Source organism: Lissotriton helveticus, chromosome 5_1, assembly GCF_964261635.1.
Source record: "Lissotriton helveticus chromosome 5_1, aLisHel1.1, whole genome shotgun sequence".
Lineage (NCBI taxonomy): Eukaryota > Metazoa > Chordata > Amphibia > Caudata > Salamandridae > Lissotriton > Lissotriton helveticus.
Window position 1 is genome coordinate 2,063,447,701 of NC_136065.1, and position 25,040 is coordinate 2,063,472,740.

The window sequence follows — 25,040 nt, forward strand, 5'->3', positions numbered from 1 at the left end:
ATTGCTTGATTTTTTTGCCGTGTGGCAGGGTTTATATAACAATTAATTATCAGCAGTCGAATTGAGATGTTGTTGCTTTTAAATCCGCCGATCAATGCTACTTGCAGGTTAGGGGAATTCGTTGCTAGTGATTTTACCTCTATTTTATGAGTGTGATTGATGTAAATTGAGAGCCCACCTGCTGCTCTCCCAATGATGTTACTTGTTATTGCTGCGGTGTGAATCTCATAATAGCCTGAGAAAATTAGGGCTTCAGTGGACCATGTCTCTTGTAGGCACAATATGTAATTTTCTCGAAGATACGTGCATGCTGTTTTGCAGCTAAGCAGTCTTTTTAACCCTGCCACGTTCCACGATAGGATGGACATAAAGGTGTTGTTTCCCACTCTTCTATTCATGTTCGGATAGCTAACTGCCTTTGCACTGTTAGATGTGCCGTCGAGGGATCAAGCCACCAGGACCGTTTAGCGTGTTTTGCATTGCGCTATAATTTGGCTCCATGTGATACACAACCCTTTGCTCAGCTGACCTTGTTATCTTATAGACGTTGTTAAATCTGGGTTCCATGGCTGAGCTTTTCCCTGTTTGATTGAATGCAGTCCCCCTTAACACCGAATAAACCTCCTTTGTTGGCGAAGTTGCTGCTAATACGTGTGGGTATTTCTCGGGTGTGGGAAATGCTATGTCAATACCCCAAGCGGCCATTTTTGCTATTTCATCTGTTGTAAGCCCCACCTGGGCGTGGCGACTCAACCCAATCGAGGTTGATTCACCATGGGAGTCACTGGTTAGACTTAGAAACTTAACCCACACTAAGTGGTTTGACTGTATTTCCGTGAGAGACGGGATGTGCTTAAAAAGTCAGAGTAAATTGCCCCTGTTTAAAATATCATGTTGGCCTTTGATGGAGTATCTGGGGGTGAAAATTACCTTGTGCGTTGTTTTACAGATTTGGTTTACTTCACGCTGTTTATTTTGGTCTCCTTCCCAGTTACTTGCGTTGTGACTAGACCCACCAGAGGTCCCTTGGCATGGTTCAGATTGCTGGGCCAGGCTTTGGATTGGCTGCACAACTTGATCACTGATTTTCTGCCAGCCCTGGACTGTATGTCCCTTAAGAAAGTTGGCCCTGATCTCGGGTACTTGGTCATTAACTGATCCCGCTGATTTTCTTTGCTCTGTCTTCTTCTTGTTTAATACATGAGGTGGTTGGAATGTTGTTGCCGGGCATGTTGGGCTTTGGCAGACCTCCATGTGGGGGTTTGGATGTGTAGGGTTATCCTTCCCTTTTGAATTGCCTGTGGTGGCTGTGTCTATGCATGTTGAGTTATTTAAGGCATGTTTTTTTTAAAATCGGGAAGAGGTGTCTTTTCTCTGTGATGATTTGTGCCTTTTGAGTAATTCTCGGTAATAGGAGAGCTCGTTTTTTTGATGCCTTAGCGTTTTTTTCCTGTTTCTTTAACTTTTTCTTAGCCCTCCTTGAAAGGGGTTCCTGCTTCCTTTTCTGGTTGGAGATGTTACCCTCCGTTTGCTTCCCTGGGGAAAAGGTACTAACGCTGGAGTTACAGCTGAATGGACTATTGAAGGATTTGGTAAATACCAAAGGATCTTGTGTCTCAGATTTTATTTTCGGGTTCCCCGTGTTGCCCCCACCTGCGCTTTCCTGCTGGCTTTCTGGGAATGAAGCTGGTGTGGCGATGCATTTATTGCTTGGGCCCATCTTGCTTCCAATTTGCATTTTTAATGATTCTACCAAGCTTTTAAGAATTTCTGGCAGTGTTGCCAATGTGTCCATGAGAGCTGCGCACGAGCATGTGCCGATGCTGTTGTTCAGGATCTCACTAAACGTATTCTCCAAGAAGTCCACCTTATTGTTTAGCTCCACTAGTCTATGTGCAATGGTAGCTAAGAGATCGAATTGTAACTCCATTTTCTGTAGTAGGGGATCTCTGTGTATAGTCATAATCTAGTGAATAATCCCGCTCATGAGCGTGGACCCCGGAGCAATCAAAAATAATCTCTTAAACTGTCTAAAAGTGCAGTCCTGCATAGACACTTAAGAGAGAATTTAAAGACATATAATGCAGCCTATATCCACAGGCTACACTGTCCAGTACTTCAACTAGACATTCCACCAACACCACAAACAGCACAGCTTGCCAAGTTTTCTTCATAGAGAAAAACTTCCCCTTTTACCAACAAAGGCTCTGGAATGATAGAGAGGAAGGGGAGGAGAGACAAGCCCCATAGGCTGCCAATATGTGGCTCAAAAAGGGATACCGTGCCTTTAAGAAAAACTTCTAGAACTTTCTCAGTATCCCAGAATGCTCAGCAGGTCCCATTTACATTCAGTTCTTTTTGAAGGCGTATAACGCCAGACCTGTAGCATTCCGAACATAAACATCGGTCTCCACCGGGGAGGAGGGCGGGCGCTTATTACTATAACAGAGATACCCCTACTACAAAACTGGAGTTACATGACAGAAACTACTCCTTCTGTAGTAGGGGATCTCTGTGTATAGTCGTAATCTAGTGAATAGAATGGCAAGCCCATCCCCACACCAAAGCGGCAGAGAGAAAACAAGTACAACACGACTACTGTGCGAACAGATTTCTCAGCGAAGCCTGCCCAACCTGAGCGTCTGCCCTGGCATCAGTGTCCAGACAGTAGTGCTTAGCAAAGGTATGGACCGACTTCCAAGTGGCCGCCCTGCAGATTTCTGCAATGGGAACGTTACGTAACAAAGCCGTCGTGGCAGCTTTACCCCTGGTGGAATGAGCCTTAGGTTTTCCCCATAAGGTCTTATTAGCCTTTTGATAAAAAAATTGTATACAGGACACAATCCACCTCGAAATAGATTGTTTTGAGGTAGCAAGACCTGTCCTGACTGACCCATAATTGATAAACAATTGGTCTGACCTACGAATATCCTTGGTTTTATCCAGATAAAATTTCAACACCCTCCTGACATCCAGGGAATGTAGAGACCTTTCCGCTGGAGAGGAAGGATTCTGAAAAAATGTAAATAACGTTATAGTCTCGTTAACATGGAAATCAGAAATAACCTTAGGAAGAAACTTAGGGTGAGTACGCATTACAACCTTAGCAGAATGAAATACAGTGTAAGGTTCTTGGCAACACAACGCCTGAATTTCACTCACCCTGCGGGCCGATGTAATGGCCACGAGGAAAGCCGCCTTCCAGGACAGGTGCTATAGCGAAGCCTTATGAATAGGTTCAAAAGGTTCCTTCATCAATCTGGACAGCACCACTTTCAATTCCCATGAAGGCGAAGGAAGTCGGACAGGAGGAAACACTTTCTTCAAGCCTTCCAAAAAATCTTTGATCACAGGGATCTCGAAGAAGGAGGACTGTGAAGGGCATTTCCTGTAGGCAGTCAGCGCAGCAAGATGAACCTTAATGGAATGAAAATTAAGGCCAGACTGCGCCAAATGTAAAGGTACGGAAGGATGACATCTTCCTTACATGTCGTTGGATCATAGTTCTTGGACTTGCACCAGATGCAAAATCTCTTCCACTTGTACGCATAAGAAGTCCTAGTGAAAGGTCTCTTGGCTTCCTTCAGTATGTCCATACAATCTGCAGGGAGATTCAAATGGCCATATTGCACTATCTCAGGAGCCATGCTGCCAAACTCAAAGACGAGAGATTGGGGTGCACCATCTGCCCCCCGAACTTTGTGAGAAGGTCTGGCCGGCACAGCAGCCGAATGTGAGGAAGGAGAGACCGGTGAAGCAGGTCCGTGAACCACCACTGTCTGGGCCATTCCGGGGCAATGAGGATCATCCGCACCCTGGACTGGGCCAGCTTGATGAGCACCGCCGGAATCAGGGGAATGGGTGGAAAAGCATACAGAAAGCAGTTCGACCAGTTGATCCATAACGCATTCCCCAGTGTTCCCTGCTGGTAGTACCTTGATGCGAAGTTTCGGCATTTGCTGTTTTCGGCGGTGGCGAACAGATCCATGTCTGGAGTGCCCCACCTGTCGAAGACGTCTCCGAGCACTTCGTCGTTTATGACCCATTTGTGGTTTTCCTGGATCAGTTTGCTCAGTGCGTCTGCCTGAACATTCTGCACACCTGGTAGATGAGTAGCCGTTATCGTCAGTCCTCTGGCAAGAAGCCAGTGCCAGATCGCCTGCACCTCCTGCGACAGGGTGCGCCGGTGCTCATGACGAGCTGAGCTCGTCGTGGGCACACTCATTCCCATGGAGCGTTCAGCACAGCAGGGGAATCAGCCCAGCGCGCGAGCGTTCCACGGAACGGGCGAGGTCATGACGAGCTCAGCTCGTCATGAGCACCGGAGCGCCGTAGCTCATGACGAGCTGAGCTCGTCATGAGCACCCAAGGGGTTAAAATTCTGGGTCATATTTTAGACTGGTGTAGTGGCTTTGCGTGGCCGTTTTCTTGTTGCGGAGTGTATGTTCCTTCTCTTTTTTTTGTCATTCTTCTGTGCGGATTGTCTGCTTATCAATGAGACCTGTGTGCTCCTTCTGGTTTCATCCGCAACGCAGCTCCCCTTGGGGGGTGGGGGGGAGGAGCTCATTGCGGCTCCAGCCGGTGCACTTCCCTCTGTTCGGAGGGAAGGTGCACCTCACGACTCCCACCTCCGCTCTGCCCCCTATGGAGAGGGAAAGATGCGCTTACTTGATCTTGAAAAATTGCTTGGACTCTTCTTACTTAGGACCCTTTGCCTGCCGCCTTGGCCAGCCGCGGCTGATGCCTCTGCTGCTGGACTCGGTCAGCCGGTCTGGGTGGGTGGCCATGAGTGCTCCTGCCCACCGCCGTGGAAACCCGCTGGGTGCTGCTCGTGACTGACTGCAGCAGCTGTCGCTCCCCACTCCCAGTTCCTCGCCTCCTCCGCTTCTTGATCCTGTGATGGGGCTGCAGTGCGGATAATCCTGGGGCTTTTTTAAAGATGCTCGACTCACCACAAGTGTCACCTTCTGCTAGGGCGACCTATGCTGGCCAAAGGCAGGGGACTGGCCGGCGGGGGGTGTTTGTAGCCGAGTGAAACAGGCGTTTGCCGATGGCGTAGGGGAGATCCACACCAGCTCTGGCGCCTGCCCACTCCCGGCTCGACTCCGTTATTCTCTATGAGCGAGGGGCTCCTTTTCCGCCAGAATCCACAAGTCAACGGCGTATACTTGCAGAGGCTACCGAGCTGGCGGTTCTTTTGGCAGCCTCTAGGCTCCAGCCTCCGAGCAAATGCTCCTCCTCCGGCAGCACCCGCTCCGGGGAACAAGTTTGAGGTACAAGCGCCGTGGGGGGGTGAGGGGAGGCAGGGAGCTGGGAGTAAAGAGGAGAGCAGAGCCATGAGCGGGTCCCTGGAGCCAGGCAGGCGGCAGCCTCTATACGTGCCGCCACGCCAGAGCAGCTCAGCTCAACTCTCCTCGCTCGGTAGCAAGTCCCGGAGCTCCAAGCCGTAGCCGCGGCCTCTTCCTGCACCTGGCCCGCGGCTCTTACGGCTGACCCCCTGTCAGTACACCCAGCGCCCCCTCAACCAACCCCCACCCCCCCGAGTTCTCAGCGGGCTCCAGTGCCGGAACAGCAGCGGTGTTCTCCACTTCGAAGCGCAGAAGCAGAGCCGCGAAAACTCAGGTCAGCAAATCCACCTCTTGTCAGCAAGTGGAACCGGGTTTCAATAGAGTTTTTGGTTTCATGGAGAAAAAAGATTGTCACAGAGATCACTCATAATTGAGAAAAATTATATTTTGATACCTGTTGGTTCTAAAAATAAAACAACTATATCCTTTGATATAAAAACAATTGACCTGGAGTTCAGTCTTTGAGTGTGTGAAACCTTTTGCGGACTGTGTACATACAACAAATGCTTTACACTGTCCTCTGGTACTGCCTTACTGCTCGACCAAGCTACCACTTTTGAGAGTAAGGACAGTCCTGACTTTAACCTGTTATACCTTTGGGGTTGGTGGCATCTATACACACTGTACCTTTCTTTGGTCCAGCATACATATAGAGCCACTCTCTCACACCACACACCCCACACCACACACACACAGCCCCCATACACCCCTGGCCCCCCACCCTAGCCCCCCAACACCCCACACACCCCATGCCCCCATAACATACAGCCCCCACACACCCACAGTTTGATTAGCTTGCTACTGTGTTCAAGGTTGATGACCATCAATGAAGACCCTATGATGCAAAAGGAAAAGTTACATTAGAGACCTATTGTCGTCTGTTTATCTGCTGAAGGGGTTCAGGAGATGTGTACGCGTACGGACAGGAGATGTGCACTCCGTATGCGTGCACATCTCCTGTCCCCGCGTAGGGGACGGGAGATGTGCACTCCGCGCGTGCATGGCATGCTTTCACTTTCTCTTCCTCGCTTCAATTGCACAGATCTCTCGACCGTTTAATCTGCCACCAACTGCTCGGCTGGGTAACAGGTCCACAATGCACAGCGGCACTGAGGCAGCCCCGAGCGGGGCGTGAACACCCTGCAGGCAGGTGGGGCCGGGGCCAGCCTCAGGCAGCCACTGCGGGCACAGCAAACATGCTGGCAGGCAAGGCCATCACGGGGGGACACACTACCAGGCGGACAGACAGTACACTGTCATCTTCAAGCGTCCCTCTGATCGCCAATCTGGTACCGGGTGTTCATAGACCTTCCTGGAAAGCTGAGCTATGGCCCTGAAAGATCCCAGTTTTCTACCACACAATTTCATGTTATCTGGCACTAGTGTGCTGGTTCGGACTGGGACAGTTTAGAAGGCCAAGGCACCGAAAGGAAAGTAGTTTTAAAGAAGTGGCCCACATTCTGCAGATTATGGCTGTTTTGAACTTGTAGAGACAGGCAGTAGGTGTTTTGCAAGTTATAGGAGACTGTAGGCACATGTACTTGCTGCATGCAGTGGCTGTGGTAATAGGGCAGTCGAGAGTAAAAATTGTCCGACAAGACCCGATCATAAAACGGCCAAAAAACCCACCCCACATACAGCTGTCAGAGCAGCTCTTCTAGCCCTGCCAGATTGCCCTACAGGCCAGTCCAACCTGGCTCGTGTGCTGGTCTGGCACTTGAACTGTCTGGAGCGACTAACGGCGCGTCTGTAGGCCTTCTTGGAGAGGTATGAGGATGGAAAAAAGCGTTTGGTCAGTGCACGTGGTTTGGTTGTCGCATCCACCGAGTTGATGCCAGTGTGAATACAGTACCTATTAGAAGTGTGAGCAGAGATTGGGTGTGTGTGCTTCATGTAAACCTTACTCCTCTCTGTACTTGATAGTAAGGCGGGGCTGGAGGATTCGCGTGCTGGTGGTGTTCACCCTTTGAGCGCAACCCAAGGAGACCCAGGCCCATGAGTAAAAGTTCTATAGAGGCCAGGCCTCATTAGGAGAGTGCCTCGAACAGGCTCCGGGAAAGGCTGTTCTTCACTGGAGGCACTTGGATTTGTCCTTCACATTTTTTTCTGGAGCGAAACGTCTCCACGGTATTGTGGTGCGGAGTTGGAAAACTCAATAGTGTCTGATGCTGATCTTAATGCTGACAAACTACATCCGATTTGTAGATGGAAGTCCCGCTATGTCCCTTATCTTTTTCCATTTTATCCAGTATTAGGGGTATCTTTCATAGATTCACATGCCTGAATCATTCCCCGTCGTCGGGGTGGGAGTCCCCGGTACATAAAAAGAGTAATGTCATAAAGACATATACATAGTAATAGGCCAGAGGCCTCTCATTAGTAACATATCCATGTCCTTTTGTAAAAAGGACCAAACTTTGGCCAAGAGCCAATCCGATATCACCACCCTCTAGAACCTTCCTGGAAGGAGCCCTAGTCCCTCAGATTTTCTACCGCACGTCGCACTAAGGGAGTCTCCACTGAGCTCTTCCCAGCTTCTTTGTATTTCTGGATTTTTTCCACATATTTTTCTCAGAATTGTATTTCTGTGAGGGATTTGCAGTTTAGACATGGCTGATAATCTAAAAAAGGGGCTCTTTAGATCTTGTGCCAAGAAGAGGCTTCATGTGGATGACAGGCATGAGGACTGCCTTTACTGTCTCTACCCTGACCATTCAGCAAAGGATTGTAAAGTCTGCCGCACTTTTTCAGCCAAAACTCTCAAGGACAGAGAGGGCCGCCTGCTGATATGGCTTCAGAGACTCAAGGACAAGGACCAGGCAGTCTCTTCAGGTGAGAGTGAGTGTTCCATTAGGTGTATACACTCTTCTCCCAAGAGGCCTAGAACGTCATCCCCAGAACCGTCTTTGCAGCCACCTCAAAAGAAGACGCCCCAGTCTTCAGAGGTTCGTTCTAAGGCCATGGCTGTGAAGGTTTCTCAACAAGTCCCTGCCTTCAAGAAACCTTTTGTGACGTCTTCAGCTCTGCCTGTGACAACGTCGACAGCCACTATCTCCACGTCGATGGCGTCATCTTTAACTTCAACGTCGACGACTACTTCATCCTCGTCGTTGACGGGTAGGTCTGTTCCATCTATTATTGTTATCAAAAAGTCAAAATCGTCGTCGTCGACAAAAGCTCCATCGACGTCGACGAAATCCTCATCATCGTCGTCAAAATCCTCATCCACGGTAAAGGCTCCATCAAAAGTTTCATTGTCGATGAGATCGTCGTCGGCGAGGCCGTTGACGTCGACACCAGCTTCGGCGAAGCCGTTGATGAAGCAACCATCGTCGACGACGGACATCATCATTGAAGAAGACACCGTCGACGACGGAATCTGGTTTGATTGTCGACGGGCTCGACGACGGTAGAGTCGCCTCCCTTGAAGTGTACTTATACGCACTTCAAGATGACCACTCGTACTCTCACGCCGGAATTGACCTCTCCGAGCAGGGTCCAGCCATTCCCACCTGCTCATCTTCTGGATACTGAGGACTCTGATGAGGGCTCTATGTTCCGAACAGCAACCAGCCCATCTCAGCTACACGTAAAACTACATGAAAGTTCAGATTGTGAGGAACAAGAACTGGATGATGTGAAGTACCAGGATGAATTCAAACCTCCTCCGCCTCCTCTACAGCCTATGGTGTCTCCCAGCCTCCATAGTGACAGATCTGCAGTTTCTGATTTCGGACGATAATCAGAGGTTTCCGTCCACTCCTCCGCCAGTTGTGACACCGACACCTAGTCCTCGGCCTCCTCCTCTGGTCCTTCAACCGGATCCGGTTCCTTCGCGTCCTCCGCCATCCTCTGAGGAGGAAGACGAAGAGGAGGAGCAACAACAGGAGGAAGGGGAGCTCCAGAACTCACAAGACGAATGGGATGACTACGTGATTCCAGGTCCAGCATCCCCTGTACATGCACAAGCAGATTCACCCCCGGAAGACATTGGTGGATTCCACAATATCATAGAAAAGGCAGCGTTACGATTCAAACTCAAGGTAACGTCGACACAACAGGATTGTTTCCTTTATGATTTTAAGAAACCATTCAAAAAGACTGTACGGTCCATTCCCATCATTGATTATATCTGGGAACAAGGGGAGAAAATAATGCAAAACCCTTCATCTCTGCCTCTAGTACTGCCCAGACTGGTCAAAAAATACAAAGCTCCTGACACAGCTCCAGCTTGCCTTACTGGCCATCCAAAGCCGGACTCTGTCATTACCCAGGCTGTGCAGCGCATTTCAAAAAATCCATCGGCTGCATTGGCTGCATCGCCAGATAAGGAAGGTCGAAAACTAGACATAGGGAAGAGGTTTTCGTCCATGTCAGCTCTAACAGTGCGTGCTGCAAACTCTTTGGCACTGTTAGGACGCTACAACCGTCAAATGTGGGCAGATATTGCTCCATATTTGGATTCGCTTCCAGAAGAGCAAAAAGAAGAGGCGGAAAAGATTCTCCTTGAAGTGAATGTTCCGCTTCGGAGATGATTGATGTGGCGATGGATATCGCATCCACGGGGTTCCGTCAGCTGGCAGGAGCGGCAGTCCTGCGGCGCCATGGTTGGCTTAAAGCAACATCTTTCCGGCCTAAAGTGCAGACCAAGGTATTGGACATGCCGTATGACGGTCAACTTCTTTTTGGGCAACACATCGATGAGATGCTCCAGGGTATCAAAAAGGATACTGATACCGCAAAGGCTCTAGGTACCCTCCAATACAAAAATCCTTCCTTTCGGGGCTCCAGAGGAAGGGGTCAGTCCTCGAGAGGTGACTATCAGGGGTATGAATCCACGTACAGCTCAAATCAGCAGTACAAACCCCAGTACCAACAAAGACAGCAGCAAAACCAGTTGTCCTACAACAAGGCTTCCTTTCGCGGATGCGGGGGGAAGAATGACACAGCCAGAAGACAATGACTTCTCTCTGCCACAGGTCTCCATTTCCTATCCAACTTGCAAAGTTGGTGGGAGAATTTCATCCTTCCTTCGCAATTGGCAACAAATTGCAACGGATCGGTGGGTCCTCCAACTTGTTCAATTCGGACACTCTCTGGAGTTCGTGGAAACTCCTCCTCAAAAGCTGCCAATACCAATGCTGCACAAAAATCTGCATCTGCTGCAATTGGAACTCTCCTTCCTGCTCAAAAAAGGAGCGATAGAAAGAGTCCCCCGGAATCAGAAGGGCAAGGGATTCTACTCCTGATTCTTCCTAATTCGAAAGAAGGAGAAAAAATGGAGACCTATATTGGACTGTATGGTGTCCATCCAGGAGGTGCTGCAACTCCTCAATGCGAACAACTTCATGGTGTCTTAAGACCTTCAAGACGCATACTTTCATATACCAATCCACAGGAACCACAAGCAATTCCTCATTATTATGTGAGGTGGTGCTCTGGCATGAGCTGAGCCTGTCTGCAGCTTGCGGAACCAAGTCCTTATAGCTGTTCCATGATAACGCTGTACCATATACTCTTAAGTGCATTATAATCCTCGCGGTTGAATGCTAACTTTGGTATAGCATTATCAAAACATGTCGAGTAAGGTGTCATACGAATTGGAATACTACCCCCTCGCCAATTCTGGCGACGGGGTAGCATTCCACCCTTTTAGAGGGACACGACATGTATGTAACTGTGAACCCCGGTTAAAGTTAAACGAAGCCTCAGCATCACAAAATGGATGCTGCCACCACAGACACAAGTCTGATCTCCTGCTGATGGGAGTCCTTCCAGCGAGGGTGGCTTGGACAAAGGGTTTCCTGCCTTGAGAGGTGCTAGCACCACCCCAGACAGGATTATGTGTATTGAGGTAGGGAGGCCTGAAAGGAATGAGACATGCCTGGGGCACACAAGGTGTCCCTGTGCATACCCCGGTTCAAACCAGTTGCTGGGGCACTCCAGCCCCAGCTCTGGCGTGAAACCGGACAAAGGATAGGGGGTGTAACCACCACCCTTCCTGGTCCCACCCATGGGAGGGACCTAGTCACTAGTGCAGCCCCCTTTAGCAGGATAAAGGTAGGAGCTGGTCCCATTCCAAGTTAGATTATCCTGAACAACTTTACAAGAAGAAACTCTGGACTTCGACGTTCTGCTCCACAGAAGACTCTCCCTTGTGGGCAAAGAGTGTCCACCCTGCAACTGCAGGCACCATCAAGCGTCCTAGCGGTCCACTTTGTCGTCCTTCCTGCCGGATCCAGAATTCAGAGTCCGACGAGACCTGGACTCCCAGACCTCTCCGACCTCTACCCACATCTGCAGCACAGCTGAGACACGTGGGTGCGACGAGACACGTGGGACCGGCCATCTTGAAGAGACTGCACTTCGCTTCCAGCACGACTTCTGAGGCATCCTCGAGTAAGTGCTTTGGGGATTGAGAAGCCCCAGCCCCGAGCAACTCCTGCACCAAAGACCAGCCCTCCAGCATCCACGAGATCTGCGTGGAGCCCTTTTGCTTGATTGCTGCTCGATGCGTTGTCTGGTCACTTGCCGGCTGGCTAGTGACCTCCTAGTTGACGATCCACGAAACTTACACTGCTGGTCTGGTTGCTCCAGACTGGCCCTTGTTCCCTTCCAAAAGAGGAGCACCCCGGACCCTCCTGGTCCACTCCAGACGCCGTTTCCACTCACCGCGTGGGTTGCCTTTCCCAAGGCCTGTTGACTCCAAATCCGGATCCGACACCGCCGACAGCGAGAGCCTGCGTGGGACAGCTCGTGCCTCCATCCTGGTGATCGAAGACACCTCCTGGTCCACGTGGCTGCAGAGACAAGCGTCCACTCTTCACCTGATCGCGAAGACAGCATCTGGTTCCTTCCTGGTTCCACACCGGTCACTGGCTAGTGACTTTGAACACTGTCCCCTCTGCTTTCAGGTCCTCTTCTTCCTCGATCCACCCTTGGATAGCACCGGACATCTTCCTCCTGGTCGCCTGCAGCATCTTTTCTTCAAGGCTCCATTGACTTCAACGCCGAAACCCGACACACTTTCACACCTATGCACCCGTGGGTGAGGTAACGAGAACATTTCGGTGCTCATAGGTAGACTGACTCTCCTAGTGTCCAGGTATCCAGTCGTTTTAGTCGTAACTAGTAGGAACTTTCTTTTACTTACCTTTTCGTAATTTGTTCTGCACATTGACTTTGTTCCGCATCTGGCGTGTGAGTTCACACTCTGCACACGTGTCCCATGGGCCTCCCTTTACTTACCTAAGGTTAGGGTAGGGTAGTCCCAGCGAACCTACAGCCTCTGGGCATCTTCATTTCCTAAATCGTTCCACTTATACCATCTACGTAGTATATGGTTCGCCGTGCACCATTGTAATTTTGTGCAACTTATCGTATTTTTCCTAAGAGATTGTCATGTGCTTAGCCCTCTGATCTCATAAAGAGTTCAGAGATGTTTTGTTATTAATAAATATATTGTTTATTTTCATAACAACCTGTGTGGTGTCCTGTCATCTGGTATTCAAGGGGTTATATGTGGTAAAACAGCTGGCTTCACATGCCAAAAGAGTTTAGCCTAAGACTGCTCTGTCCATGCTACCATTAGGATAGCTGGTCTATAAGGTTGACTTACACCATAAGGGTTGTTTGGACTGATACAAGGTGATACAAGGTGATCACTAAAACTAGTGAGCATCATATATCAGGCCAACTTCTCACACCCCTTTTCATCAACACCTGCACAAATTCTACTTTACCTGCTCCATTTGGCGCACTCAGGATTGGCCCATGCTTCTATTAAAGTCCACTTGGCGGCCATATCTCGGTTCAGGCGTTCGTCATCTGGTACTTCCCTCTGGTCCAATAGACTGGTTAAGCAATTTCTAAAAGGCCTGTTCAGGACATTCCCTCCGGAGAGAGCTTTCATTCCCTCCGGAGAGAGCTTTACCACCCGCCTGGCAGCTAAACCTTGTGCTTGCTTAACTGATGAAACATCCCCTTGAGCCAATACACAAAGCCGACATCAAATACCTGTCTTGGAAAACCGCTCTCTTACAAGCGCTCACATCAGCAAGGCATGTAGGTGAGCTGCAAGCCTTCTCTATTCAGGATCCTTTCCTGCAGTTCAAACAGGACAGAGTTATTCTACGGACCAACCCTAAATTCATTCCAAAGGTTCCGTCTAATTTTCACCTGAATGAACCTATAGTCTTGCGGACTTTCTTCCCAAATCCACTTTCCGCAGCAGAGAGGTCTCTCCACTCTTTAGACCTCAAACGTTATTTGAAGTTCTACATCCACAGAACAGTTTCGGAAATCCAACCAGCTTTTTGTTGCCTTCAGCAGGCCTAGAAAGGGTTTTCTATTAACTAAGCAGAACATTTCTCGTTGGATCTCTGCAGCCATTACTTTCTGCCATCAACAGGCAGGTCATCCTCTGCATTCTAAAGTTCAGGCTCATTCAACCAGAGCGGTCTCCACTTCAATGGCGCTCTTTGCAGGAGTGCCCATTATCGACATATGCAGAGCGGCGACATGGAAGACATCACATACGTTCACCAGGCACTACTGCTTGGATTCTGAACTTATGAAAGATGCAGCAGTAGGACAAGCTGTGCTCCGTCATCTATTTCACTAGAGCTGAGCCTTCTCTCTTTCATCCCACCTTCCTACCGTCTACTCGCACATTCCTCTTTTATATGGTATTTTGGTACTTGTTATATTTCACAATTGGTATTCTAATATCGAGTGATTTTACATGTTGTACCATACGAAATGTGCTGGTGATTGCTTGCTACTCTGATTCAGGCATGTGAATCTATGAAAGATACCCCTAATACTGGATAAGAAATGCGTTATTTACCTGTAAGTGCAATTATCCAGTATTGTTATCTTTCATAGATTCACATGCAAACCACCCACCTCCCCTGGAAGGGCTCACCTTGGTTCTCTCAGTAGGTACTACTTAGCACTGTGCTTAGGAAAATCTGAGGGACTAGGGCTCCTTCCAGGAAGGTTCTAGAGGGTGGTGATATCGGATTGGCTCTTGGCCAAAGTTTGGTCCTTTTTACAAAAGGACATGGATATGTTACTAATGAGGCCTCTGGCCTATTACTATGTATATGTCTTTATGACATTACTCTTTTTATGTACCGGGGACTCCCACCGCGACGACGGGGAATGATTCAGGCATGTGAATCTATGAAAGATACCTATACTGGAAAACTGCAGTTACAGGTAAGTAACGTATTTCTTCTTACTTGTAGTTAAAGCACGCTCCAATACAATGTGAAGTGATGCCTGCTACAAACCAGCACTTGCCCTTGGCGCTGCTACTTAGCGGTTTCTGGTAATTTCCTTGAAGGTGCTTTTAGGTGGTCCGTGTGGGTGTTTTTAAATAGATATATTTTTTTCCGAACAGCTCTTTACATTCTGGGCCGCTTTCACAAGTATACACGCAACTACCCGTGCTCCGCGTCATGGAGTATTGTTTAGAAATGTTATAAATGTAATTTATCGAGCGAGTAAATATTCCCTTCCACTAGTGACCAGGTTTCAGTTTATTTAAACGAACAAGCAAAATGGTTAAATGAGAACTACATTTTGACGCTCAGTTATTCTTTGTTGTTCGATCTGGCTTAGTCAGGGCACAAGTCCTAAAAAAAAAAAGTGGGGGGAACAAACCTTTTTAGGCAGTATGCAAGTAACATCAAGCGTGCGACATCACGGTGCACGACATCACACATGGCATTACAGGAATTGACATCATAGAGAGTGGCATCACAAGCCACGACTTTACAGGAAGTGGCAAAACAAGAAGTGACATCAGATCTAAAGCCCTCGCATATATGTTTAGCAGATCGATCATGTGTACGTTTGAGCGCATTGCGAGGATAACCGCACATTGAGCTATGGATGATATGTGACTGCGACACCTTGCAACCCCCCAGTTTTATGTAACACATTCTGTACATTCATTTACAAACGTATATAATTTATTTTACATTTATAATGCATGTGTTGATGTAAAGTGCTTTGACACCCTGCATTGGGATGATTAGGGCTATACAAGACAAGCATTGGCAAAGACAATAGGTCTTGCCAATGGTTTGTAGCCACGCTACACAGCGTCCGCAATGCTATGCAGCATGGCTAAAGTAAAATGTAAAAATACTTTGCGTGGCTGCTAGCCTCATTGTGTCGGCACCATGCATACATGGAGACTTTCTGTCTTTAGTTACTGATCCAAGTAAGATCGGTAATTAAACCTAAAATGTGCAAAAGCGTTTTGAAATCAATCCGGGGAATAGAAGCAACAGGGAGAGCAAGGGGTAAAGCAACAGGGTGGAAGGCAATGGAACACAGAAGCAACACGGGAAAAGCAGGGAGATACTGACGCATCAGGAGGATGGCAGAGACAGAGAAGCACAAGCATTTGCAATGTAATAGGTCTTGCATATATGCGAGTTTGAGCTATTGACTCAAATGACAATGCCTTTTATTTTTGTTTCTCTTAAAAACATGAATAAAAGGCATTGTCATTTACAATGCCAATAGCTTAAAAAGACCTATTGCTTGTTGCCTTTGCGTTTTATGTTTTCAGGCACAGTCCGCTAGTCCTATAAAAAGTGGTATAAGCTTTGCAGTGCATGCATCCTGCAGTCTCTATCCGCATGCTCAAGGAAATACAACTCTTACTGTCTACACTGCAAATAAATGAAAAAAGTCTTTCGGTGACTAACACTGTACAGATCTCTTTCGTGTATATTCTACATATATTAAATAATGTTTTCCGGGGTCAAATATTCAAGGTTTGACTTGAATGAAGATACCTAGTATACAGAACTATACCTACAGTTATGTAACTTATCCATACCAATTTTGGAGAACTGAAGTAACTGGTAAGTAACTAATTTCTTCTCAAATTTAGGAGAAATTATAATCTCAGGTAATGCTCTGCCTCGCTGTTTTTCGAACTGTGTTGGTCATGTCTTTCTTTACTCGTTAAATGTGCACCAAGTCTCTTGATTCACTTGGGGTCATCTTCTAAATGTTTGGACAGGTGCTCATGAAGAAGTCGATTACTCTGAGAAGCTAAAGTTTAGTGATGATGAAGAGGGGAAAGAGTCTGATGAAGAACGCACTGGAAACCGGTAAGTAATTTTTTTTAATTTCCTATTTCTAGATCTATAGCCTTTGCTCCCCTATCTTCTCGTCCTTCTCAGGCCTGACTTCTTCTTTTTAAAATGGTACTAATTTAGCAAATGTCATTACTCTAGGAAACCTAGAGGCATTTCCTTGTGGTAAAAATGTTGTTTTCTGTTCTAATCAGTGAAGTATTAAGGGGTGGGCAATGTCCCTCACCTTGCAACGGGCCCCTTGGAAAGTATACTTGTTCATCTTCTGTCAATTTCTCTATCATTAACATATAATTCAATTTTGTTTGACATCATGGAACTTGAAAAAGGAGAAAATCTGTGATTTAATTCCCACTAGCTCTGAACATTATGCCCCCATCCCCAAATATATTTCTTACCCTGGAGAACTAAAATCCGTAAGATGTCACTGGTTATATTGACGCTGTCACTACTACTGTAACTTCAAGCGGTCCCTGAGCTATATCCTCTTTGTGAGGTGCTTTTTAGGTAAATATGTGCTCAGCTCGTTTGAGCTAGATAATGTCCCATTTGGATTGTTTTGGCTATATTGAGGGGAAAAAACCTTTGACTGTTAAGATATTCATTGATTGTGTAAGCACGAAAATGTTCCCTCTTTCTTACAGTGATACTGGAACACTTTTACAACGTTTACCTGCAGGTTCCCTATCTGTTGACTATTACCAGGTGCTAGACTGGACCCATTGCTTTCCTGTGGCAGGAGGTCTCATTGGCTCCACTCCTCAGGAAATGTTTGTGTAGTGATGTCACTGGAGTCCTAAATTGCAAATCTCTGTGCACCAAAGTCATTCGATGCTTCTCTACTTGTTCTGTCAATCAGTGATATTTCAACAGTGATTTTTCGCAATCTATTTTTTGGTGGACACTTTTCATGGCAGATTCCTTACATTGTGAATTATAGCCATGTGTCATTGTGGATCAGGATCCTTCAGAGCAGGTCCCCTGCATCCCTTTAGGTAGTGTTGTGCAGCTCCTCACTGGAGTCGTTCTGCTCTGCAACAGACAAGCGGAGCCACATTATAAGCACCACCCATGTGTGCTGACATCCGTTTCTGTTATTGTCATTCCTCCTGACAAGGATCTGGATCTTCTCAATGGTCACCCCCTAAAGCCACAGGGTTTAAACTGTGCAGGGTCTGATTGACTCTTACAAAGTCTGTTAGTGGTTTCTGGGCTGGATTACGATTCCAAAGTCTTGAGGGACTATGCGCAGATGAGCCCAAAAGCCATACGGAATACAGCTAAAATCTGTGTCATCAAATGCAAGAAGACTCTGCTACTGATCAAATCGAAAAGGAATACCCCGGTCTGGCTTTTGAGGTCTGCTGCAAGTCATTGTTGAGGTAGAAGTCTTCAGGTAAGTCGAAGAAAATGAATAAATCTAAGTAGGAAACTGCCCCTTATTGCCTTCCTTAAACTGCCTTCCTTAAACTCAAGAAAAGGAACAAGGGCATCAGCATGCATCCTAGTCTCACTCAAGATTTCTGTCAAAGCTGATTCCAGGTCTCACACCAACACACCCTGAGTTTCCAGGTAATCTGCTGTGTTGTAGCAAGCCAGAAAAGCAATGCTGTGTATTTTATGCACTTTGCTGGCTGGTGTAGGAAGCTGGCTCTGTATATACGCTTCTGAAGTGAGGTATATTGTGTGCACAGAGTCCAGTAGAACCCCAAAGGTAGGCAGAGGTAAAAGTAGATGGCACCCTACTCTCTATTTGTGGTAGTGTGGGTGAGCAATAAGGCTTTGGCCCCGAAGATAAAGGGACAAGCCTTCCAGGTATCTCTAGACTGAGCAAACCGCATATCACTGTCCCACAGGCGCCATCGGCACCGAAGCACGGAGCACAACCAACTCCCTAAAAGACCTCTGCACCGACCACTCCCGTGCCGAAGGAAAAGGCATCGGATCCGAAACACTCGGAACTGAAAAAGATTTACGCCTCCACATAGAAGCCAGAGGACCCAAGAACACCTTCTAAGGTTCTGGAGCAGAAATCCAAACCTCACTTTGACTTGAAAAAATCGTCGACAAAAGTATCTACAGAAGAGGAAGACGTTTTTTGACCGGATCCTATTGTTCTCTTCCAGGGGATCCTCATCAATAGTCATAAGCACTGAATATTCCTGCCCATGTGCAGGACCCCGGAAACAATATAAAAATATATATGGAAAAACATATATATCTCGCTCCACATATATGTATGTACATATGATATTTTTTCCCATACCAATGCAGCCCCGTACTGAGGCTAAACAATGTAAACATACATGCACTGAAATTAGCAAGGAAATAAAAAACACATCCGGTCCAATAGCCCTTGAACTTTGTGTTTTAATGAGTAAAAACACTCATAAATCCTGAAAATTGCTAATAAATAGACATTGTTAGCCACAGGCTGCATTGAAAAGCAATAACATAGAAAATGAAAGCATTTTCAGTAAAAACTGGCACTGTGCCTTTAAGGCAGCCATGACCCAGGCTTCCCATCATGCCTCAGGGGTGACAGTTAGGTCAGTTGTTCTTTCCGGCTCCTTTTGTCAGGACCCTGGTTTAACAGCTCCCACCTTTTTTGACTTTTTGTCAAACATTCTTGGTGTTTTTCTTAAATTTTTCATTTCACTCGACTGTTTTTAACCTTAGCGAGATAGTGCTGCCTTTTTTGAGCTTCAAAAAAGGTTAATTTTTGTCAAAATGCCTTCGCTTTTTGACCCCTGCCCTTCTTGTGGGAAGAAGGCTAGTTCTCTTCCAGGGGATCCTCATCAATAGTCATAAGCCCATGCGCGGGACCCCGGAAACACTATATTATATGTGCCCCATAAATATATATATATATATATATATATATATATATATATATATATATATATATATGAGCAATAGCCTATTAACCATCAGAGCTGAATCATGCTGTAAAGAATTTCCACCATACATGATCAAACATGCATTAGAAAACATGAGACGCAACAATAAAGTTTGTTGTAGAACTGTTTTAATGCTCAGAAAGCAGTAGAAATTCTTATAAAACACTGAAAGCATAGGAAGCTCCAAGGCTGCATTGCAAATTCCCAGTCTAAAAAGACTGAACAGCTAACTTGCAGCTGAATGCAATAAACTGACACCGTGCCTTTAAGGCACCCATGACCCTCAGCTTCCCATCATGCCTCAGGGGTGACAGTTAGGTCAGTTGTTCTTTCCGGCTCCTTCAGGAAGGATCCTGGCAACACAGCCCCACACATTTCTGTATTTTCTGACAGAAAGTTTCTTCACTTTACAGTTTTTTTACTTACTTTGACTTTTAACATCTTGTCAAGTAAGAATCTGTCTTTTATTGACAGTTTGGTGGGTATTTTCTGCTTTAAAATGCCTTTCCTTTTTGACAACTGCCCTTCTTGTGGCAACAAGAAGGACAAGACCGACAGCCATGCGGTCTGTATTCTTAGTCTACATGAAAATCATGACCCAAAAGCCTGTCCTCACTGCAAAACCCTGTCCGGAAGAACTCTAAAGGACAGGGAGAGGATTCGCATCTATGGCCTAGCCCAAAGGTCATCCAGAGGAAGGTCTCCTGTAAGGAAGGGCTCGAACACCTTCAAAAGATAAATCTTCACACCCTTCAGCTTCAGCGTTGGGCTCGGCGCTGAGAAGAGAACTCCCGGTCGGTCATTCATCTAAAAAACGACCTTCAACGACGGGCTCGCCGTCGAGAAAAGGGGATTCAGGTACGTAGTCTAGAATTCCAGACCCTTCGCCATTGTCAACTCGGCGCGATCGGCGTCGATGACAAAGACCCCTCCGCCGTCATCAACCCAGCGACGATCGGCGTCGAGGACAAAGACCCCTCCGCCGTCGTCAACCTGGCGATGATCGGCGTCGAGGACCAGACCTCCGCCATTGTCGTCACGACGTTCGCCGTCGAGGAGAGGCTCACCTCTGTCGTTGCAGAGAGCCAGAGATCCTCCGCCGTCGACAACCAGACTTCGATTGGCGTCGAGGTGGAGATTTCCGTCGACGTCTCGTAGGCGTTCGGCGTCGAGGGTGACCAATACCCCTCCGCCGTCGTCTCGTAGACACTCGGCGTCGTGATTGACTGCGCCGCCGTCGCCCCAGCGACATTCGGCGTCGAGGGCTCCGTCGTCAGCTTCACATCGCCGCTCGACGTCGAGACATCGCCGATCTTCGCATCGCGCACCGTCTAGGCATTCGACGATGTCGAGGCATCAAGAAAGGGCTGGGTCGACGTCGAGGAACTCCGCTTCAGGGAAAGAAACAGTGATTCTAGTGACTGAGTCAGCATCCCGCCACTCATCCTCGCATTTGTCTGGGCAAGCCGCTTCAAAGTCTAGAAGCCCTTCCCGCAAGTCACCTTTGAGAGGCCCTTCTTCTGCAAATGTGAGGTTGTCCCCTAGATGGAATCTGCCATTGGATGCGGGATTCAGGGGCTGCGAGGCTGATGCAAGAATACGCCAGTCCTACACACAGGTCTCCGCTTCAGAGACTAGTGGAGGAACTGGAAAGACGCAGTCCCCCCAGGCACAGGGTTCAAGCTGAAAGATCACCTATAAGGAGGCCTACTAGATCTTGTTCCCCCAGAAGGAAGGAACGTTCAGGAAGATCACGCGATAAGAGGCACAGTGCTCATCGCAGGAGTAGGAGGACACCATCTACTTCTTCTACCTCCTCTACCCGATCTTCCAAGAGGGATTACTCTCCCACACTTTCAGATAGCCCTATCTCTAGGGTCTCACCGGTTGATGACATCAACACTTTTCATGATGTCCTGCAAAGAGGAGCTCAAAAGCACAACATTGAACTGTCTGTTCCACAAGTCACTACGACAGTGATTTTTGAGACACTTCACCAGAAGTCTGCTTCGCGTCCTTTGCTGCCATTAGTTCCAGGGATTATGGACCCGGTCAAATACATATTCCTGGCTCCAGCGACCATTAGAGCGGTGCCAGCACGCATCCAAAAAAAGTACAATCCCAGCTGCCTCTGACCCGGTCTTTGTCAAGACTGATCCTCCTGCAGACTCAGTGATCGTAGCAGCAGTGCGAAAAACACACTCGGTCACTGCTACCTCCTTAGTCCCGCCAGATAAGGACAGCAGATCACAGGACTCGTGGGGTCGTAAGGTCTCCAAGTCTGCCTCTTCTACTCTGAAGGTCTCCAAGTCTGCCTCTTCTACTCTGAAGGTCTCCAGTGCAGGTGCACTGTTGGGTAGATATGATAGAGCCTTATGGGACTACATGGAGCGTTTCAATTCCAAACTGCCGAAATGAAGACCAGAAGGACTTTGAAGAGACAATGACAGAAGGCTGTCTGGTAGCGAAATAGATGATTAGCACGGCTGCGGACGGCGCAGCTCTTGCGGCGCATTCATATGCCCATGGAATTTGCGCCAGAAGGTCGTCTTGGTTGTGCCTGACAGGCCTCAAGCCCGAAGCACAGCAACGCATCTTAAACCTTCCTTTTTCTGGTTCCTCTCTCTTCGGTGAACACACTGACGAAGAGATGAGTAGAATGAAAGCCGAACAAGAAACAGTCAAAGCAGTCGGTTTGGAAAAGAAAAAGGAGTTCAAGCGCCGTTTTAAAACCAACAAGGGCAGAGGGGCTCAACAGAGGGTTCAAACCCCTCAGTTGTCCCAAAACAAGAATCCGGGCAAGACCCAGTTTCGAGGGGGAAAATCCAACCGAGGTAGAGGAGGTCATCAACAAGAATCCTCTACATCAACGAGAGGAGGGAAGTCATGAGCAGTGGCTTCCTCTGGCACCGTTGCCCACTCCAGTGGGAGGAAGTGCTTCACAACATCTGGCAGAGTGGTGCAGCATCACAAAAGATAGTTGGGTGCTGAATCAACTGCGCAATGGATACACGCTTCGTTTCCGTGCGCCCCTAAAAAACATTCCTCCAAAGAAATCACGTCCTCACCAGTTAGATCTGCTACGGAAGGAGGTAAAGGTTCTTCAAAAACAAGCTATAGAAGCAGTATCTCTCTCGCAAACGGGAAAGGGAGTCTACTCCATATATTTTCTTGTCCCCAAAAAGGATCAAGAGAACAAGTTCCGTCCCATTCTAGACCTTCGTCTGCTAAATAAGGTCATAGTCAAAGAGAAGTTCCGCATTTTGGCCCTTCACCAAATATGTCCACATATGCAGGAAGGCGATTGGATGTGTTCGGTGGATCTGCAAGATGCATACTTTCATATTCCAATTGCACTGCATCATCGCAAGTTCCTGAGGTTTGTGGTCGGCAACAAACACTACCAGTACAAGGGGCTACCCATCGGGCTCAAATCGGCACCTCGGGTCTTCACCAAATGCATGGCGGTGGTGGCAGCTTTTCTAAACAAAAAGGGGCTCTTTGTCGTTCCGTACCTAGACGACTGGCTTCTGAAAGGTCCATCTCCTCTACAAATAGAGAGCGACTTTCGCCTTTGCCTGCAACAATTGCACAAGCTCGTCCTCCACGTCAACGTGGAAAAGTCAGTCCTACAGCCAACCCAGTCCATCCACTACCTAGGCTCCGTTCTGGACACAAGCTTGGGAAGAGCGTTTCCTTCGGAGGAGAGACTTTTTTCGATGCAACAGAAGTGCAGGATTCTGCTCGAGACCCGAAGTCCAACAGTCAGTCAGGTAGCCTCCCTGCTGGGTCCCATGGCATCCTGCATCTTCCTCATACCACATGCCAGGCTGAGGATGCGTCCTTTACAACAGTCTCTGGAGGACCAGTGGGACCAATAGACAGGGAGCTGGGAAGACCAGGTCAGTCTTTCCCAGGCAGCAAAGATTTCCATCAAGGGGTGGACTCGATCTCAAAATCTGTTGGTGGGAGTTACTTTTCACCAACCTCTCCCGACTTAGTCAATAGTGACGGACGCGTCTCTTCAAGGCTGGGGGGCACACATAGGGTGCCTTCAAATACAAGGTCGGTGGTCGGCTCAAGAACAGACCTACCACATCAACATGCTAGAGCTTCGAGCGGTGCATCTCGCTCTCAAAGCCTTTTCTCCCTGCAATCAAAACCGACTCAGTCTTGGTGCAGACAGACAATACGACCACCATGTTCTACCTGAACAAACAAGGCGGCACATTATCACGACCTCTCTGGAGTCCCAGGCGATCTGGCACTGGCTTCTCGCTCGGAACCTCTCGCTGGTGGCAGTACACCTTCCAGGCGAGTTAAACATCGAGGCAGACGCACTCAGCAGGCACTTCGAAGATCAGCTAGACTGGGTGCTAAACGACGAGGTAGTGGCAGAACTTTTTCATTGTTGGGGTCGTCCAACTATAAACTTGTTTGCAGTCGACGAAAACAGAAAATGCCACGCCTTCGTGTCCAGATTCCACCACCCAGAGACGCAGGGGAATGCACTCTTGATGGATTGGTCAGGGACATTTGCCTACGCATTTCCTCCCCTGTCTCTGATTCCAAAGGTTTTTTCCAAGCTCCTCAGATCGGACATGGAGATGATCCTAATAGCTCCAGACTCGCCACGGCAGTGGTGGTACCCGGATCTTCTTCATCCACACAGACGTCTTCCTTGCAGGCCGGACCTGTTGAGCAAGATGAGCGGGAGGATTCTACATCCCAACCTTCCCTCTCTGAACTTAACGGCATGGCTCTTGAAGTCCTGCAGTATGGACATCTGAAGTTGCCTCCTGATTGTATGCGCATTTTTAAAGGATGCTAAGAGGCCTTCCTCAAGAGCGTCCTATGCGTTCAAGTGGAAGAGATTTTATATTTGGTGTAGGGAGCGTCATCTTGACCCTACTAAAGGCAGGAGGATGTTATTCTTCCATACATTCTTTCCTTAGCAACATCTGGTTTAAAGTATGCTTCCATTAGAGTGCACTTGTCAGCCATTGTGGCGTATAGAAAATCGCCGAGCCAAAAGTCTTTCTTCCAGATGCAAGTGGTTAAGGACTTCCTCCAGGGGTTAAAGAAAGTCTACCCCCCTGTTCGAAATCCTTCTCCTCCCTGGGAGTTGAACCTGGTTTTATCCAAGTTGATGGGAGCTCCTTTTGAGCCCATCCACAAAGCAACGTTACAGCATTTATCTAGGAAAGCCGCTTTCTTAGTTGCCATCACATCAGCGCGCAGAGTAAGCGAAATCCAAGCGTTGTGTACAAAAGAACATTACACTTTTTTCCACCAAAACAGAGTAGTTTTAAGGACACATCCATCTTTCTTACCCAAGGTTGTGTCTGATTTTCATATTAATCAGTCCATTTCTCTTCCATCCTTTTTTCCAAACCATACGACCCCGCCTGAGCGGTCGCTGCACTCTTTGGATCTCAAGAGTGCTTACATTTTATTTGGAAAATACTAAGAGTATTAGGAAGACGTATCAGCTTTTTGTCAACTATGGTTCCATGAGAACAGGTTTTCCAGCTGCCAAGCGATCCATCTCCAGATGGATCGTCTCCTGTATCACATTGACTTATCATCTAGCGGGCAAACCCTTATTGTTGACATCTAAGGCACACTAGGGGGAAAGCAGCCACAGTGGCTTTCCTACATGATGTCCC

At 47.8% G+C, this 25,040-nt stretch overlaps 1 protein-coding gene across 13 annotated transcripts in view; it reads left to right on the plus strand.

Moving 5' to 3' along the window:
- The window catches only part of PRRC2A (proline rich coiled-coil 2A), a 1,857,131-nt gene that overhangs the window by 560,958 nt on the left and 1,271,133 nt on the right, over positions 1-25,040 (plus strand). For all 13 annotated transcript variants that reach the window (XM_078645954.1, XM_078645958.1, XM_078645955.1 and 10 more), the window contains exon 10: positions 16,396-16,486. In XM_078645954.1, coding sequence (XP_078502080.1) covers positions 16,396-16,486 — 91 coding nt within the window. The remainder of the gene's footprint in view (positions 1-16,395; positions 16,487-25,040) is intronic.